This window comes from Micromesistius poutassou (assembly GCF_964030765.1).
Source record: "Micromesistius poutassou genome assembly, chromosome: 19".
NCBI lineage: Eukaryota > Metazoa > Chordata > Actinopteri > Gadiformes > Gadidae > Micromesistius > Micromesistius poutassou.
The window spans coordinates 2473722-2493904 of record NC_140289.1 but is presented as its reverse complement, the minus strand read 5'-3'; the positions used below and the strand labels follow the sequence as shown (position 1 = coordinate 2493904).

Below are 20183 nucleotides of genomic sequence, written 5' to 3'. Positions count from 1 at the left end.
CGCACGCACGTGCACAAGCAAACACACACACACACACACACACACACATAGACACAAACACATGCTAAGACTCACCCACACACATCGCCCACACACATGCATAGACACACACACAAACACACACACAAACACACACACACACACACACACATACACATACACTCTCTCCCTCTCTCTCTCTCTCTTTCTATTTCTCTCGCAGCGTAATCACAATGCGTACAAACGTCTCTAACACGGCGCAGCATTATCAAGTTGGGGCATCACAAAGGGGTCTCTCTCTCTCTCTCTCTCTCTCTCTCTCTCTCTCTCTCTCTCGTGCGCTCCCACGCTCTTGCTCTCGCTCTCTCCCTCGTTCGCTCATTCTCTCTCTCTCTCTCTCTCTCTCTCTGTTTCTCTCTTGTCTCCTCTCCCCTCTATCTCTCTCCCTCCCGATCTCTCTCTCACTCGCCCTATCTCGCTCCTACCTCTGTTTCACACACAAACACGCAAGAGGCGCACACACACACACACACACACACACACACACACACACACACACACACACACACATGAACCACCACGCGGTTCAGACATGCATGCAGCTCAGCTGCCCCGCAACGCACACCCAGCTGTCTCTCGCATGACTCGCATCGTCGCGTGTGGAGGGAGCCTCGACGCCACCCCCCCCACACACACACACACACACACACACACACCCACCCTAATCTCCCACCTCTGCTCCTCCTCCTGAGGTATTAATCACCTGCTCTGCTCTCCTCTCCCCTCATCGCTTATCTCCTCACACACTTCAAGGCCAACACTCACTGCCTCGCCTCTTTGCAGGCACTCACACACACACACGCACGCACACGCACATGCGCACACACTCATGCATATACACACACACACACACGCACACACACGCACATACGCATACACACACACACGCACATACGCATACACACACATAAACATACACACACACACACACACACACACAGGGATACGGACGAAAAAATTGTGTACAAACACACGCACATTCCCGCTTGCAATGTACGCAATGTGCATACGAAATACAAACACACACCACACACAGACACTGGCACGGAAGCACGGTACACACGAATGCACACACACTCGCACAAACACACAGGCACACACACACACACACACACACACACACACATACACTGACACACACAGTGACACACACACATACATGCACATACATTCAGACATACACATATGTTTGCTCACCCACACTATACAAACAAATACACACACACAAACACACACACACACACACACACACACACACACATAAACACACAACCTACACCCTCAAAGCCAGCGTGCAGAGAGAGCAGAGATGCTCTGCGGTGCGGCTGTGCGTTAGGGTTTGGCGACGGCCTTGTCAGTAGTGAGATAGGTGGGTGTGAGTGCGGCTTTTATCAGCCCCTGCTGTGCGTGGTGTCTTTCTGTGTGCGTTCCCCCGAGATCGCTTCTCCCCAAGTCGTGTCCCCCCAGATCATTGCGTCCCCCCAGGTCGTGTCCCCCCTTGTCGTGTCCCCCAAGATCGCATCCCCCAGATCATGTCCCCCCAGGTCGCGTCCCTCCAGATCATTGCGTCCGCCCAGGTCGTGTCCCCCCAGATCGTGTCCCCCCAGGTCTCGTCCCCCCATATCGTGTCCCCCCAGATCGTGTCCCCCCAGATTGTGTCCCCCGCCGACTCTCTCTCTTCTGACCTTCCTACTGATGACTCTGTGCGTCTTATCTTTTTTAAGATAGGACGGATGATGAAACGTCTTTTATTCCTTTTACAAACTGTGCCGACCGGAAAGCCGCTGTAATTCAGCTTTATGGCACTGCAATGAGCGTAGTCAAATTACCCACAATTCCCTGCTGTGAGGCTGATGGCTGACATTGAAATGGTTTTTTTTGTTCCTTCCTCTCTTTTCTCCTACCTTCCCTCTGTCTTTTATGGCACACTGTTTCTCTTTCACCTTTCCGTCTATCTGTGTTCTGTATCACTCTCTCACTTTCCCTCTCACTCTTGGCTCTCTATCTCTTGACTCTATGGCTTCTCTATCATCCCTGGTCACTTTTTCTTTCTCCCTTACTCTTTTCTCTCTCTCTCTCCCTCTCCCTTGCGCTCTTTCTACGTGTGGCTCCCTCTTTAAACCTCTCTCCCTCCTTCTTCCCCTCCCTTGCTCTCTTTCTTTCAATAACTCTCTCTACCTCCCTCTCTTTCTCCATCTCTCTCCCTCTCTCTTTTTCTCCCTTCCACTCTCTGCCTTCCTGCATCTCTCTCCTCTACCCTTCCTCTCTTTCTCCCCCATCCATCCCCCTTCTTCCTCCCTCTCTCCCCTCTCCCTCCCTCCTCCCTCCCTCCCTCTCCCCCTCCCTCCCTCTCTCTCCCTCCCCTCCAGGTGATCCTGCCCGACCTGGCGGTGCTGCGCTTCGCCGTCTACGACGACAACAACAAGCTGATTGGCCAGCGGATCCTGCCCCTGGACGGCCTGCAGGCGGGCTACCGCCACATCTCCCTGAGGAACGAGGGCAACAAGCCGCTCTCCCTGCCCACCATCTTCTGCCAGATCATCCTCCGCACCTACGTGCCCGACGGCTTCGGGGGTAAGGGGGAGAGAGAGAGAGAGGGAGGGAGTCGGAGGGGGGGGGGAGTCGGAGGGGGTTGGGAGCAGCGTCATGGGGTGGTGGTGGTGATGATGTTGAGGAGGACGGTGATGATGATGAAGGTGATGATGGTGATGATGGTGATGAGGAGGATGAGGATGATAATGATGATGATGGTGATGAAGAGGATGATGAGGACGGTGATGATGATGATGATGATGAGGACGGTGAGGATGGTGGTGATGATGATGATGATGGTCATGAAGGTGGTGAGGAGGAGGAGGAAGATGATGATGAGGAGGATGATGATGATGATAATGAGGATGAGGATGATGGAGATGAAGGTGATGAAAAGGAGGATGATGATGATGATGACGGTGATGATAGTGTTCTGTACGCTGAGGTGGAAGTGATGGTGTGTGTGTGTGTGTGGTGTGTGTGTGTGTGTGTGCGTTCCTGCATGCCTGTTTTGTGTTTTTTTCGCCTCTTGCGGTAGATCAGGTCTGCATCAGCCGCCATAAGCAAACCTTCGCCCATCCTCCATCCTATCCTCGACCTTTACCATTGTCCCTCCCTCACACAATCTGTGGAGCGCACAGCGTACACCACCTGACCCCCAAGCGGGCGGTGTGTCGTGGTGCTCGGCGTGTGGAGGTCTGGTCCTTCAGGGATCCTCAAACGACGCGAGGTGCACGGCAGGGCTCCGTCTCCAGGCCCTCCTCTTTATATCATCTTTGTTCCTATTCAAACTCGTCTCCCTCTCCCTCCCCCTCCTCTCCCCTCCCCCGTCCCCCCGTCCCTACTCCCCCCACCCCCCTCCCCCCTCCCCCGTCCCCCGTCCCGTGGTGAGGGCCTCTTAGCCGCCGGTGTGCACATTTAGAGTAATGGCACGGAGCAGATGATGATGGCGGCCAACGGGGTGAAGACAGACAGACAGACAGACAGGCAGGGACATGGGGAGGCAGAGGGAGGTAGACAGACAGACAGGCAGGCAGGGACATGGGGAGGCAGAGGGAGGTAGACAGACAGACAGGCAGGCAGGGACATGGGGAGGCAGAGGGAGTCGCTGGGACCGCTGTCGTTAAACACAGCCAAGGGCCACAGTGCAAACAGTCATTACCGACCCTACTAGCATTGTGTTTTCTGTGTATGTGTGTGTACACACACACACACACACACACACACACACACACACAGCCATACTCATGCAAAATGTAATGTGTTTTTAAAGACATCCAACATGTAATCTTCAGTATGAATATCAATGTGTGATTGTGTGTCTGCCTGTGTGTGTGTGAGTGTGTGTGTGTGTGTGTGTGTGTGTGTGTGTGTTCGCACTTTGTGTGTGTGTGTGGTTTTGTGTGTGTGTGTGTGTGTGTGTGTGTGTGTGTGTGTTCGCACTTTGTGTGTGTGTGTGTGTGTGTGTGTGTGTGTGTTTTCGTGTGTGTGTGCGGCTGTATGTATTGAATCTCTCCGCACTAGTTACTACTAACCCTAGTTCAGCTCTCACTCGTTGTTGGGACATGAAACCCCCAAGCTCTGTGAGGCTCTCCCTGAGCGCTGCAGGACACCTGGCTAACCCCCGAGCCCGCTGTGTTCTGTTCTCTGTCTCCCCAGCCATCGTGGACGCCCTGTCGGACCCCAAGAAGTTCCTGACCATCGCCGAGAAGAGAGCGGACCAGATGAAGGCCCTGGGCATTGATACGGTATGGGGACACACGCACGCACGCGCACACACACACACTAATATCATGTTCATACATTTTTTGGGGGGGCTATTTTTACTTTGACTTTCTTACATTTACTTACTTATTATTGGTGCATTCCCCCCTCTATCGCAATGAGCATCATTCAGTGGGCTTAGCAAAAACAAAGTGGGGCTCAGTTGGTGCTCGACTTGGCGCTAACAAAGCGCTAGTCCTCACGAGGAAGGGCTGTGCGGCTCATATAACCCGACGCGTGTCTGACGAGGGGGGCGCCCGTGTGGCTGTGTGGGCACAGAACGACATCGCCGACGTCCCCAGCGGCAGCTCCAAGAACGACAAGAAGGGGAAGGGCAAGGGGGACACGGTGAAGGCCAGCGTCAGCCCCCAGGCCAGCTCCGACATGGCCCAGACGTCCACCGCCGCGCAGAACAACACGGCCGAGGCCCGGAGAGGTACACACACACATATGAACACACACACACACACACATATGAACACACACACACACACACACACATATGAGCACACACACACACATATGAACACACACACATGAACACACACACACACACATATGAACACACACATACTCACAAACACACACACACACACACACACATCTGAACACACACACACACATACTCACAAACACACACACATATAAACAGACAGACACATGAACACACACAGATCCACACTGCCATGCGCTGAGAGGTACACACACACACACACAGACATATGAGCACACACACACACACACACACACACACATACACACAACACAGCTGAGTCCAGGAGAGTTACACACACACACACACACATATGAACACACACACATATGAACACACACACATATGAACACACAAACACACACAAACAAACACACACACAGAGAACAACAGGGCCGAGTCCAGGAGAGGTACACACACACACACACACACACACACACACACATATGAACACACATATGAACACACACACGCACGCACACACACACACACACACACACACACACATATGAACACACACACACACGCATGCACGCACGCACGCACACACACACACACACACATATGAACACACACACACACACACACACGCACGCACGCGAGCACACACTCACACTCCAACAACGGGCCAACCTCTGTGTCATCGTTCCCCTCTTCCAGATACAGCCGCGCTGGTGCCTAACGTCAGCATCGACGACTTGAAACAGATGAAGGTGGGTGTGGCCGCTCTGACGGTGGACGTTAAACAGCGTTTAGCGTAGCATTTAGGCCGGTGACCTTAGTGATGCAATGTCCTTGTGTTACAGGCAAGTTCATAGACCAACGATATACAACCCTGTTCTTTCATAGTTAGCTCAGCGTATCTTAAGCCTGTATTTATAGTTTAGAATTAGGACATCCAGAATGTTATTTTGCGACTACTACATTTCATTCATTGGTTTCAGCGTTCTTTTTTTCTGTGTTTTCTGTTTTCTGTGTGTGCAGACGTACGTGAAGCTGATGAAGAAGCAACAGAAGGAGCTCAGCTCTTTAAAGAAGAAACACGTGAAGGTGGGTGGCTGGAATGACCCGGAAAGGAACATAGCTTCAGGCTTATAACATAATACAATAATACAAAGACACAACACAAAACAAGACAAGGCTCACCATTAAGTTAAAAAAAGGCACTCGAAGAGGTTTCAAATATGGAGGTATTAGCGATATATTCTGCTGCTGTGGTAACTGACTATCTTTCACCATGGCTTATAAGGGAAAAAAAGTGTTATAATTCTTAATTGTTAATGCTGACTAACAATCATTACTCATAATGATATGTATGATATGTAGGTCAGATAGTATATAGTATTAAGTAGAAGTATTAGTATTCACAACAGACCTTCCCATGCTGTAATTTCCCTACTATTGTACAGCTGATCAATGAGTCAAGTACAGCTGGCCCTGGTGAATAAACAACTAAATGACGTTTAAATGCCTGATTAACGGTGATTGATGTGTACTTTAGGATCAGAATGTCATGCAGAAGTCCCACTGCACCCAGGTGGACAAAATGGTGTCCCAGCACGAGAAGGACAAGACGACGCTAGAGAAACTCCTGGACAAAGCCATCAAGAAACGAGGGTAACGGAAGATAACATGTTCCACGGAATACGACAGCCCAGCATAGTGCACACGGAATACAAGCCCATTATTCCAATGTCGGTTACCCTGACTCATAGCATGACTCATGTCTGTACAGGGAAAACAACTGCCAGGAGCTGAAGAAGGAGACCGAGGATAAGGTCCAGACGTTAACTTCAGACCACAAAGCTAAGGTGATGGTGATGCTAATGCTAACGCTAATGCGAACGCCTCATGCGTGAACTGACCAGCCTGCCGCGATGGCAGCGGTTGAAATGACTGCGGAGGACTAACTAGTGTGTGTGTGTGTGTGTCTGTGTGTGTGTGTGTGTGTGTGTGTGTGTGTGTGTGTGTGTGTGTGTGTGTGTGTGTGTGTGTGTGTGTGTGTGTGTGTGTGTGCATCTGTGCCTCTGTGTCTCTGTTTGAGTGTGTGTGTGTGTGTGTGTCTGTGTCTGTGTGTCCACATGTGTGCATGTCTGTGTGTGTGTGTGTGTGTGTGTGTTTGTGTGCATGTGCATGTGTATGTCTGCGTGTGTGTGTCCACATGCAGGTGAAGGACATCACGGCGCAGCACACCAAGGAGTGGTCCGAGCTGACCAGCGGCCACAGCAGCGAGGCGCAGGAGATGAGGGACGCCCACGTGGGCCAGCAGTGCGAGCACCTCAAGAAGCTGCTGGCCACCGTGCAGGAGCAGCAGACCGCTCAGCTCAAGGTCGTCCACGAGCGGTACGGAACGGCACCCGGGGCGGGGGGGGGAGGGAGGGAGGGTGATGAGAGAGAGTGATTCCAAACCTCAGTGCATATGGGGACGCGGCAAAACTTTAGGTAAAAGGGCTTGTGGGCTTGTGGGGGTGGGGGTGTGTGTGTGTGTGCGTGTGTGTGTGTGGGGGTGGGTGTGTGTGCGTGTGTGTGTGTGTGTGTGTGTGTGTGTGTGTGTGTGTGTGTGTGTGTGTCTACTACTAACTCCTACAATTGGATATTGATCTAACGGTAACCCGGTATCCCGGTAACAGGCAGAGCAAAGAGATGCGAGCGAACCAGGCCAAGATGTCCATGGAGAACAGTAAAGCCATCAGCCAGGACAAGAGCATCAAAAACAAAGCCGAGAGAGAAAGGTGGGCCCCTCTCTCTCTCTCTCTCTCTCTCTCTCTCTCTCTCTCTCTCTCTAACCAATCTCTCTCTCTCTGTCTTTATAGTGCTGAATTCAATTCAGTTGATTTGAATTCGATGCTAACACTTAGCTTTCACTCTCCTTTCCATCAGGAGAGTGAGGGAGCTGAACAGCAGCAACACAAAGAAGTTCCTGGATGAGAGAAAAAGGGTTTGTTACTCATTGTTTATTGGGGCGTTTTTATTTTTTGTGGGTATAATTAGATATGAAATAATACATGATATTTAATATAAAAATGTAGTTTGTATTTTATAATATTTATAATACGTGAATGTTTTTATCTACTATGTTGCTTTGACATGGCGATTGCCCTTACAAATCCTCATGACCTATTTCCGCATATAAAGGGAATGTAAGCGAATCCTAAACACACCTTGTAGCGATAGAACTACATGTTGATTCAGAGGCTGAATCAACGCCTAGTAACATCATGCACACCAAAAATACAGTCTGTATATGTAGGGCAGTACTATTGTATCTTCTGGGAAACATCTGGCCAGTTAAAATATATCTTGTGCTAAATACTTGTTCAACAGACTTGCGGCCAAACTTTCACAAGGATTTACAATGTCTGACGTTAGAGATGGTTTTGAGGCTTACCAAAGTAAGGCAATAACTATCACACAGCCAGCTTTGTAGCACAGCACTCAGGCGCTCACACGTGTATACCGAGTCATCTAACCGTGGCGCTCTTCCCCGGCACTGCCACCCGGTTCACCTCGTCTCCGTCAGCTGGCCATGAAGCAGCAGAAGGAGATGGAACAGCTGGAGAAGAACCAGAGGGAGCAGGTGGACAAACTGGACAAGTTCAACGAGCAGGTAAGGAGCCGAGACGCAAGGACAAACCAGGGCAGCCGGCGCACCCCGTGGTGGAGAGCCCAGCCGCACGCGGTCCGGACTGCGCTATAAGATATCGTTATCGTACCATCTCCCCCTTTTGTTTCAAAGGAGAGGACAGAAGACTGCGGGGTCTTAGATCTCAGACTGTGATTTAAATCCATGTCTGGAGGGTTTTCTTGGTGGGTTTTTACTTGTTCAATATTCAGTGACTCACTTGTTCAGAGTTCACCTGGACTCTGCGTAGCCTCCTCCCTTACTCCGTTAAAAACACCCCTCTTACGCACTTATTGTATGTTGTATGTCCCGGCACTTTATGTACACACTTATTGTATGTTGTACGTCCTGGCACTTAAAAATAGTACTATTAGCATCTTATCCTAGCTATGTGAGCTAGAGAATGGGTTAACCTAGCAATTGTTGGTGCTTGGCACTTGTTTCTATGAACATATTTACTGTAACGAGAGCAATATATTGTTGTTTCTCTTTCCTCTGACAAATCTACTCATTGTAAGTCGCTTTGGATAAAAAGCGTCTGCTAAATGCCCTAAATGGAAATGTAGCAATGAATGTGATACACTGTTGACATGGGTGGACATAAAAGTAGTCCACTCCGGTATTTATTTCCAAGGGCATTGACCCAGTGTAAGACGCGTGACTCTTTGTTGTTGTATATTTCACATTGTCATCTCATGCCTGTCTCTGCGTGTGTGTGTCTGCCACGCGTGTGCACACATTCATTTGTTTTTTGCTATGATTTGCTTCCCTCGACACAGCTTTTGAAATCACACCATGCAAACAAACAGGTTCAAGGTAGGACTCTCCATGCCACGCAACACTCACACGTCACTCCTCCTCCTGCTCCCCACGGCCGCGTTCACATCACAAAATGTCACACTGTTCTTTTCCCTGTAGTCACTTCTCTATAACAAAGATGCTAGTTTATGCTCACGTCACGTCTTTAAATAATCGTGTTTGTGAATGTAATGGTGGCGTGAGTTTTATTTTAGCTATCGTAGGTTAAGCCTCTCAGAGCACTTAACTGGTTTCTCTGCTGTTAGTGTTAATAATTCTTAGCGATGGTTCATAATTAGTATGGTTTCTGATGATAAAGCTGTGACCCTTTTAGCCTAATTAGACTAATTTTGACTGTCAAGAGTACAACTTTAGCAAACTAGCTTGCTACTCTGTAGCCTACATTGTAGTTTCTTCTAACTCCACTGAGGAGGTAGAGGTTAATATTCCTTCTATAAAACTTATGTCTTTAGTAAAAAATAATATGTTTCTTTGTTGTTATTTTTGCACAATCCCTTTTGTCTTGTTGTGATATAATTTGTAATTTCTTACACAAGATTGTATCACAATCTGGATTGCACTGTCATAGATATGAATGGCATGAAGTATGAATGAATATGAGAAATGAATATTGTGTTGTAATGGTCCTGATCTGCTTAATGGTTGTTTGTTCGAAACTATGCATAGCAACAAGTAGATATCACATTAAAGCTAGGCTAGGCAATGTATTTAAAAATGATCTTTGGTAATATTTGTTGAAATTCTCTTTACATGCCGACAACAATAAATAAATCAAATGCACTGACAAAATCTCGAAAGAGAATCTGTATCTGTGGCTGTTGCAACCCTGTAATGAGTTCATCCAATCATTTCATTCGGCCCGAATGAAATGAGCCACAGGATTTGGAGGAATGGCTTTGACGGGGGGTAGAATTATCTTCTGGTTGGATATTTTTATAATCTAGCTAACTCTGGCTGGTTCCTCCAAATTGCCCCCCATAGCTTTAAGACTTAAACTCAAGGAAATAATTGAGATGAAAGTTTTAGTATTAGGGGCATTTTTAATAAGGGAACATTAAAAAATTTTCACCTTCATAGATATATACACATTCAAAAATATATATTCATAATACTTTTAGTCGAGATGCCGTTCTTATCTGTTGGTGTATGACTCATCAACTGAAAAACGATGGGGAGACAAGTGTTTGTGATCACATTCGTCTGTTATCACGAAGAAGCTTTCCCCCTTGCGGGCTTCTTCTGCAGTGCCAAGTCATTAGTCCGCGTGACTCAGAGGCCGCTACTCGGCAGAAAGAGCCGCCGCTGTTAGCTTCCGCCACTAACAGGGGATGCTACAAGTGGCCAAAACACATACGCTGTCCCTCTCACTCATGTCCGTTCATTAGCAATGGGGATAGCTTAGCGGTTTAGCAGCTCCCACTGCTGTATATTTTTTCTCAGTCCCAGGTAAGCGCCTATGAAATGCTCTGGCGAGGTAGTTTCCTCCGATAGTCCGATAGTCGCCCACAAACGAACGAAACGAAGCAACCATCTTCACAGAGAATTCAAAATGCCCGCCTCAGTCTCTTTAGTCCGTGAGCATTCGTGTAAATCAAAACTTGTGGATTTGTTTAGCTTGTGGGCCCCATTGGAGAAAACGACACTAGCCAGGGCAGTTTGTATGCACCAACTCGTGTCGGCTGAACCAAGATAGCTATGGCAGCTCGTTGGGAACATAATGGATGTCGATGATGTTTCAGTACACGCCTGCGCCATGGCTGATTTACAATCTCGTCAAAGACAACGTCAGCCATTAACCTGGGGTCTTAAGAACCGGTCAAATACTTAAAGCATTCCTCTGAGGGTGATTTCAAATCAAAATTGCTGTTTGAAATATCAGAGCATTGTCAACATTTGTGTTTTTGGAAGAGATCAGCCACGATTTAAGATGGAGGCAGAAATGTTAACACCTAAACTGAAGAATCGATTTGCTTCTGCATGCTTGTGTGTGAATGTGTCGTGTGTACGATGTGACAGGGAAACCAAGACAAAACAGACAGAGTGTGTGCCTGTGCGTGTGTGTGTGTGTGTGCCTAACGGTGTGTTTGCCCGTCCCCACCAGGCCAAGGACATGCAGCAGATGGTGAAGTTGGAGGAGGAGATGGACCATCGCCGACCAGCAACAGTGGTGTGAGCGTCCAAGACTAAGAGACACTTGAGAGAGAGAGAGTGAGAGAGAGAGAGAGAGAGAGAGAGAGAGAGAGAGAGAGAGAGAGAAAGAAAGCGAGGGACACACACACACACACACACACACACACAAACACACAAACACAGATGCACACGCAGATGCATGCGTCCTCCACCATACCCATCACACACTGGTCCACACACCCTTTTCGTATTTCTGTGCCATAAACCCGACAGCTAGCGGCCACCGCCCTTGAGGTAGCAAACGTACGCCGCCGCGAGATACACGCGAAACAACACAAAATCTCACGGTCCCCTGTGTTCATCGCAGCCGCACATATCGAAACACACACGCCCCTTCATTATCCAGCTGTTTTGGCCCCGCCCCAATCTGGAGAGCCACCCAGTAGCTTTGGAGAATAAACCAACCGAACCTCCAGGACGCAACAGCTTGCGTCTGATGCGGCTGATGGCTGTCCAGCCTTGAGCAATAGCGTTCGATGGCTGCGTTCGGGGTCTACTTTTCCGTGAGGTGTTTTTTGCGAAACGTGGAGCCACCCCTTAATATCTTCGAGCCACACTGCTGGTGTTCTTTGGATCGGCATATGGCGTGTTTAGTCACTGAAATCAAGGACCGAACACATAGTATGTGAGATCCAAAGAGGCACACGCGCACACACTTGTCCCTTTTGACCAGTTTAGGCTCTCCTGTACTTTAGTTGTTTTACTCTGTCTTGGTCCAGACACAAACCTGCTGCTAGTGGTGGACACAGAACCAACCATGCACTTAAACCTGTACTCACACACACACACACACACACACACACACAAGCTAACACATACACACTCACACACACACACACACACACACACAGGGCACAAACAGGATTGCTTTCTTGTGGGATGTAACAGATATCAGTTCACTTTTTGGTTTATCTTTTGTCTTCTTTTGTTATCGGTACCCGATAAACACAAAAAACTGCAACACAGTTCCACAGGCTAATGTGGAAAGGAAAGAAAATAATATGTATAGCGTTTTAATTTCAAGTCGGCACAAACTATAAAGAGACAAGTATGTGAAATATTCTGTATGCTAACACACCGGTTCTGTCCTGGGCACTTTTTGATGTGGTGTAGGCCGGCTTCACCGATACGGGGAGGGGGAACATGTACTGGCCTACTACTGTAAGTTTGTTTTCTGTATTTTAATAAGAATGTAAACAAAGAGAATCACTGTATTGTGGAGCGGGAAAGCCTTAGTATCACCTAGTCACTACACTGCAAGATACTTCTGTATAGCTACGTATAATTTTACTATTGTTATTCTTTTTCTATCGGTTCATTCGCTGACGCCCACTTCAAAATGCTATCGTTGGGAAGTTAAAGTTAAAATGGAGCTCACCGAGGGGTGACTTAGTTTGAGGTTTTCACTCAGGGTTCGGATTCACCAACTCCAGCGTTGTTTCGAACCGCTGCAAAGTACAGCGGGCGACGGCGTGACCATGACATTGTATAGCCGCCATGGCAACCACCACCCCCCCACTCCTACGGCCCCTGTTTCCGGAGCACGCCAGCGACAATGTTTTTCCGATTGTGAACGACAAACGTTGCTTCTCTGTTTGTTTTTTTTGGTTTTTGTGTATTTTATCGGTCGGTTTAGTTTTTGAAGAACTTTTGCCAGGCAGTAGTCACAGAAGCTCGGTACTGCGTGCGGGAAACGACGTTGACGAAACGACAACGTTGCCATGGTGATGATCGTGGACGTCGGCAGTCAGTGACGAAGGTTTTTGCCATGAGACTAAAATTGATGGTACTGTAGCGAGATTCCATGTTCATCGTGGTTTGTCATAATGATGATGATGATAAAGGTATACGGTTCAAGGGGGTAGAAGTTATTTTAGATATTTTTCCTCTTTTAAGGTTATTTTTATTCTGGCGTTTAATTCTGCTGTAGCACAACAAAGGGGATTAGGCAAAGATACCATTGTACTGTAAATTCTGGAATGTACCATGTACTTTACTTTTACTTTTTGACCAAAATGTGTTGAACAGATCTGTCGTTACAGGGCATGGGGATAGAAGGGTTCAAATGGGTACTGGGAAAGACAGCGGGTTATTTTATATATTGCTACACAGTCCTCACTTTTCTTTGTCTTTATTTTTACTTTATTCTCACCCCGGCCCCTCCCCAACCAACCACACTTTAATGTGTTCACCACATATCTAGTGAAGAAAAATAATGAAGTGCTTTTAAAATGTTATTCCATTGCTTTCAGATGTGCCACTCATTGTCTGTTAGGAGGTTTAAATTATTTTGCGAAACATACATGCCAAATTAAAGGGGTTATTTATATGAATATATTTATATATATTATAAATATAAATATACATATAATATATATTAGGTATAATGTGTAGTTTAAGACGATTTATGTATGTTTGTTAGAGGCTTTTTGCACTAGTTGAATGTTTCTGGTGTGTTTCAACTATATGTTACCTTTCGCTCTCTAGTTGGTGAACATAGCAGATTATTTTTGCATAAAGTTGCGGATTTTGATTTCCTCAATTTATATCTCCTGTTTTTCTTTGTTTTCTATCGTAAGTGTAGCCTGTCAACGGACCATTCTGTGCGTGTTATTTTGTATTTATATTGTACTGTTCGACTTCTAGAAATGGAAATATTGTTGTTCTCTGGCTCCTTTAATACTGTTTTATAGTATGTGTACTAATAAAATATCCAGGTGTAAAGAGTGTGAGTCCCATCGCTGTGGTCCCTTCTGTGTACCTGAGGATTACAGAGAGAAGGAGGCTACCTAATAATGACTAGAGGTATGTGTTTTCGGCACATCGTAAACTCAGAAATATCTACCTGAATGGCCACAGAAGTTTCTTAAAATGGGAAAGAAGATATATTTTGGGAAAAAGAAGGTATAGAAAAATGGCAAGAATATATTTTGGAGAAAAGGAGGTAAAGATATATATTTATTTATGGTTTATTTGATAGAGACAGATACAGTGTACATAGACAGACTGAGAACAGCTACCCAATGCAAGTATCATAGTGCTTATAGCGGATGCTAACTTGCAACACCCATCCCTAGAAGGGCTTTTGTGAAAAAAGAGATTAAAACAATGAGGTAAAAAGAAGTTAAACAGTACAGTGAGATGCAATAAAGCACAAGGTAAAAAGAAGATAAAAGGTTAAAACAGTGAGAAAAAAAAGTACAACAAGATACAATAAAACACATTAGTAGTAACATAGCTACAGACAACTAGATATGAGTACAAGTTTGTTGCTGAATTAACCAGGATTTGGTAACTCTTAAAAATGTGGAAATTTGCAGCAGATTTCAAGTGATCAGGTAGCAATTTCCAGGACTTTGCTCCTTTCACAGAAAAAGCTGTCTGAGCGAAAGATGTTTTGCAGAATGAAACCTTACAGTTGCCACTTGAAGCTGCTCTGGTGGATCTGCTGCAGCTCAGTCTCTTAATTTAAACACAAGCTTTACATGGTGGAAATCAATAAAGTTGACTTTATAATTCACATGATATTGAAATAAGACATTAACCTTAAAGTAAACCTTTTTTCCCCTTAAAGTGCCCCTATGTGTGTGGACTCGAACATGAGCTGGTTAGATTGTTAACCACCAGTCCTTATAATGCACCATCAAGACACCTGATTCACATATAATTCACATGATATATAGAAATAAGAGTGTTCCATACATCAGTGGGACTAGCTCACAGTATTCTCCACTACCCCACGGAGATTGTTAAACTAAATTTGTCGGAGATTATATATGACAGTACAATAAAGACGATAGCATTACATTTTAAACTAAAATTATGGTTTTATCAGCAGGAATTGAACCCTGGTCTCCAGTGGGTTATAAAAACAAAGTGGAGTGCAAAGTGCACTCCACTGCACCACTGAGAAGGTACCCCTTCGGATCACACTTACAATAGTGAGATTTTATCGTTGACATTTAATTCCCACAACGACATTAAATAACCCACCAACATGAGGACTTGAACCATGGTCTCCAGCACTCATTTGGCAATAGATAGAGAGATACATAAACTACCACGACAATCTTTGAGTTTGTCAATTGAAGTATTAACAAAACGACCAACATTATCAGACATTGAACCTGGGTATGGCACATTTGTTTGTACTAATATGGGCCTGTTTTTTTGGTCGTTTTCAGCATCTCTCGCCAGACTCAACCGCTTGCCGTCCTGTTGGACGAAACCGCGCTCTATCTCAACAGATATATTGTGGCGTCCACTGCCGTGGACGCCTGTTCGGGTTCCGTGCAGGGGATCATGGGAATTCGCTGTTGCAGTTGGATCGACGTTCTCATTGTATTTGTTGGAGTGGTTTGGGAGTGTTGAGTTAAGTGGGATTAATGGGTTAGGGTTGTTGGAGTGTAGTGTTGTTATCATGTTGTGTTCTTCGTGTCGCACCGTTATTGAGAATGTCATGTATGTACGTGTGTTGGTTGTGCTGTGTTCTGTGCTAAGTGTGTTCGAAATAAAGGCAACTTCCGTAGTCGTGCGGTGTATGGGGCACGGAAGTTGTAAACCATTTAAACCTGGGCTTCTGTCTCAATCTTTCTGTGCGTCGCCACAATATATTTTTAAATGAGTAACTCAGCTGCAGCCTTTTCCCTTAACCAGGGCCAGATCTGCTTTCCATCGAACTCAACAACCCCTGCTAATTAATCAATCGCTCAAGTTATTCGAGTTGTAAGGAAGTATTTCCATTACAAAAGAGGCCCAAAGAGCGCGCGGTGTTTGCGTTGTCTTGGCAACCACCTTTTCATCTCTCTCTTGTGATACAATAGATGGATGATTGTTATGCGATGAACGTGTTTTTGGAGAGATCACGCGCGCGCGCGCACACACACACACACACACACACACACACACACACACACACACACACACACACACACACACACACACACACACACACACACACACACACACACACACACACACACACACACACACACACACACACACACACACACACACACACACACACAAAATCTGGTCCCGAGCTCACCGCGTCAGTCATAACTATATCCACAGTAATATTTAAGGCTGTGGAATAATCGAACGGGCGCATGGACACTAGGATCCTCATGGAAGCCATGTCCGAGGACAAAGCGCACCTGGCCAAATTCATCCTCGATGCGCTGGACGGCAAAATCGTGGACACCGGAACGGAAAGCGAGCAGACCCCGCTCGTGCGCTGCGTGTTTCTGACCGACGGCCGGACGCGGTGTGCGGCCGTAGAGCTGCTGCTGCAGAGTGGGGCCGGGGTCAATCACCGGGACCACCGTGGGCGGACGGCGCTGAGCTACGCGAGTGAAAGGGGATATTTGGATGCGCTTAAGATCCTGGTTCGCTATAACGCGGACCCTGAAATCGTTGATATGCGGGGGAATACCGCCCTGATGTACGCCGTGGTGGCCGGCCACGCTCCGGTGGTGGAGTTTTTAGTCAGAGCTTTTAAGAGAATGGGCCTTCAGATTGAAATGCGGAATAAAATCGGAAATTCAGCGGTAGGAGTTGCGAAGTTTCTTGGCCACACAGAGTGTCTTTTTGCGCTCACCAATAACGCCAAATGGGGACGCGAGCACGAAAAAAGTACAGAGCGAAAGATAAAACATACCAAAGAAAGTCTGGGATCGTGCAGCTCACAAAAGAACGACAGGCGCGTGTCCCTTCTCGACGATGGAGAAGGTCTACAGACGGATGCCATGGACGACGCCTCAAAGCCAACATTTCAACCGAACGAATCCACGGAGGAGTTGGAGAGACAAGGCGACCGTTCATTCGCGCCCCCGAAAGACCTGATATTCTCCGGTGTCCTTACCCCCAAGCCGCCACCCCGGCAGACCATTACGCACAAGCCCATTACGCACAAAGTGGGAGATAAGTTTAGTACAACAACGACAACTGACAATCAAGTGCCTCCATTACGCGGGAGAAGTGCCGCTCCGGGGCTCTACTCGCCCCGTCCTGGCAAAACAGCGGCGCGTAGACCCTTTGCGCTCTCCAACCCCTGCACGCCTGGCCCCTTCGGCGTCCTGCTGACACCCATCACACGTGAGATGGGGTCTGAACGGGAAAAACACAACGGTTTAGAGTTCGGTGAGCGTGTATTCGACGAGAGCTACTACCAGAAGAGGTGTAGTTTGCCCGTTAGTTTACTCCGTCCCGCGCCTCCAGGTCGCACCTTACTGCCTTTACGCAAATGCCAAACCATCGGGAGGCGCACAGCATCTCCACACGAGGTTCAAAAGTCCGATTCAGCAGCTTCGCCGACTTCACCTACGGGGTTCTCGGAGTTCGGCAGCAAACTTTTACGCCGCTTTACCTTCCCCGAGTTTAAAAAGGGTGGTGTTGGTGGTAAAGAGTCGGCCGAGAGGCGCACAGCGTCTGTTGCGCCGCCCACACGAGGTCGCCCGTCATTGGCTACCGCTCGGATTCCGCGTTCGGAGACCTACCCGCAGGTCACGACGAGGCAGAGCCGGGCCACGGGGCACCCCCAGGTCGGCAGCAAGTCCAGCGTCGACAGCATCAGCGCTGTGAGGTGCGAGTTTGACCTTCATGGAACGCCCAGCTCTTAAAATGATTTGAACAAACCCCATCGACCAATCACGACCTGGGATGGGTTATACGTTGATATATTAAGGTTTGCACACACATTTTTTACATCATGATCTGGTTTGATTCTTAATGGTCATTGATGTGATCAACTGTGTTGTTCGTTTAGTCATATTGTAGGCCTATTGATTATATTGTTGGAAAGGAATTCATATCAGGGTGGTATAGATGGAGGGAAGGGGGATGGATGCGTGATGGCTTCACCTAATTGATAATAAGGCGAGATGATCTGGGAGATTGCGTGCTCATTATTTACGCAATGCGCAGGTGGGTTACTGAGCTCCAACATGTCAAATGCCAGGTATGAATCACTAGATACAATTGTACTTGTTATAAGATCTCCCTCTGAATATCACTTTGCACACTGTAGGTTAGGCCTACTCCACGGCCGTCCCAAAGACGCGCCACTGGAGTTCCAATCGGTGAGTAATTGTGTGACTCCACGTCCCAGAGCGCCCGTTTAGTTCGATTGTTTGCCATCAGACGGTAAACTATAAGAGAGATCATAAAGCAATTCAGGAGGAAAAGCCAACGAGCCTCATTTAGAATTGTATCGACTGCCCTGTTTGCCGAGTAGTGGTCGAACCGACCCTTTGTGGTGTCATTGACTGAACAACTTTCTGCCATTTTTCCATATTATTCTAACTTGGGATGATTGATCTGTGGGGGGATTCACAGCGATCATTGCATTGTTTTGTGACGTTTGCAGTGTTTTTGATGGGTGTGTCAAATCACCCTTTGGCGTTGGTTATATTATGTGCCTTACAGGATTAGCCAAGGTGAGCGTCGTCATACGCCACCTGTTGGTCCTCGTTCTGTGACTCGTGTTCTTACCAACGCCAGCAGGGAATATGAAAATGATGAGACGTGTTTTTATTGTAGGACCTAACTCATCATATTAATATTTGGAATGGAATCGACAATAAAACATTGAAAATCATTTTCTGAACTGAAAACATGTCTCCGCCTCGCCTTTTTAAAAAAAAAAATATATAAATATTGTGTTCCTCCTTGTTCTTAGGCATCCGTCGCCGATCGATGGATGATTGGAAAGACGGACGCGCGCATTGACATAGTACCCAATACGCCTGAGCGCGCGCGCGCACACACACACACGCACACACGCACGCACACACGCACACACACGCCCCTGCAATCCATCCTCGCGCGGCGGGCTTGCAACCTTGCCCAAGTGAAGTGCGAACAACGGAAGAGGGAGGAATTCGCCCTGCGATTTGCCCCGTACACAACCACCACTGTCGTCGTCGTCGTCCCCCCCCCCCCCCAGCACCGTCACCGACACCGTCACCGACACCCCGGTCTCATCGATCGGCGCAGCTGCTGAAGACATGGAACCGGTAACTTTGAGAGAGACTCTAACTGCGTTTCTCTAACGCATCCTCTGTCGACGGGAAGCATCAGCGGCAACTTCTCCCGTCCCCGGCGGCTGCCCCCCTGTTGTGCTTACGCCACGCAGTCTCGTGATACGGTTTTGGTGTCTGTCCAAATCGGGTTTGGTTTTTTTTGGGGAGGGGGGTGGGGCTGCTGGAGGGCTGGCAGGGGAGAGAGGAGGGGGGTATTCGGAGCTCGAGCTGCAGCGCAATACGGATGCTATCGCACGTCGTCCACCTGGAGGAATTTGCTGCATTCACGATGATCAGAGCGTGACTTCTGGTCGCCGAGTAGAGGCATCCCTCCTCTCTCTCTCTCTCTCTCTCTCTCTCTCTCTCTCTCTCTCTCTCTCTCTCTCTCTCTCTCTCTCTCTCTCTCTCTCTCCCCTCTCTCAGTCTCCCCTCTCTCAGTCTCTCCCTTTGTCTCTCTCTCAGTGCCTCTCAGTCTCTCTCTCAGTCTCTCCCTCAGTGTCTCTCTCTCTCCCTCATTCTCTCTCTCTCTCTCTCTCTCTCTCTCCCCGTCTCTCTCTCTCTTTTCTTTCTTTCTCCGCCGCCCCTCCCTCCCTCCCTCTTTTTTTTCCCCCCGGTCTCCCTCTCTTTCTTTTCGCGGATTCAGCACGGGCTCCCGCCGCCAAAGCGCCCCTTTTTTTATATTGCCGGGAATCGTCGGATCGCG

The 20183-nt window shown here is 47.7% G+C and overlaps 1 protein-coding gene across 1 annotated transcript in view; it reads left to right on the top strand.

The window, feature by feature from the left end:
- The window catches only part of plcb4b (phospholipase C, beta 4b), a 73359-nt gene extending 59238 nt beyond the window's left edge, over positions 1-14121 (top strand). The window contains exons 25-38 of the mRNA XM_084484245.1: positions 1555-1742; positions 2409-2613; positions 4231-4319; positions 4615-4771; positions 5489-5541; positions 5813-5878; positions 6330-6445; positions 6564-6639; positions 6996-7171; positions 7459-7560; positions 7709-7766; positions 8349-8435; positions 9230-9266; positions 11371-14121. Of these exons, the coding sequence (XP_084340371.1) occupies positions 1555-1742; positions 2409-2613; positions 4231-4319; positions 4615-4771; positions 5489-5541; positions 5813-5878; positions 6330-6445; positions 6564-6639; positions 6996-7171; positions 7459-7560; positions 7709-7766; positions 8349-8435; positions 9230-9266; positions 11371-11456 (1496 nt within the window). The 3' untranslated portion in view covers positions 11457-14121. The remainder of the gene's footprint in view (positions 1-1554; positions 1743-2408; positions 2614-4230; positions 4320-4614; positions 4772-5488; positions 5542-5812; positions 5879-6329; positions 6446-6563; positions 6640-6995; positions 7172-7458; positions 7561-7708; positions 7767-8348; positions 8436-9229; positions 9267-11370) is intronic.
- The last annotated feature ends 6062 nt before the right edge of the window (positions 14122-20183 follow it).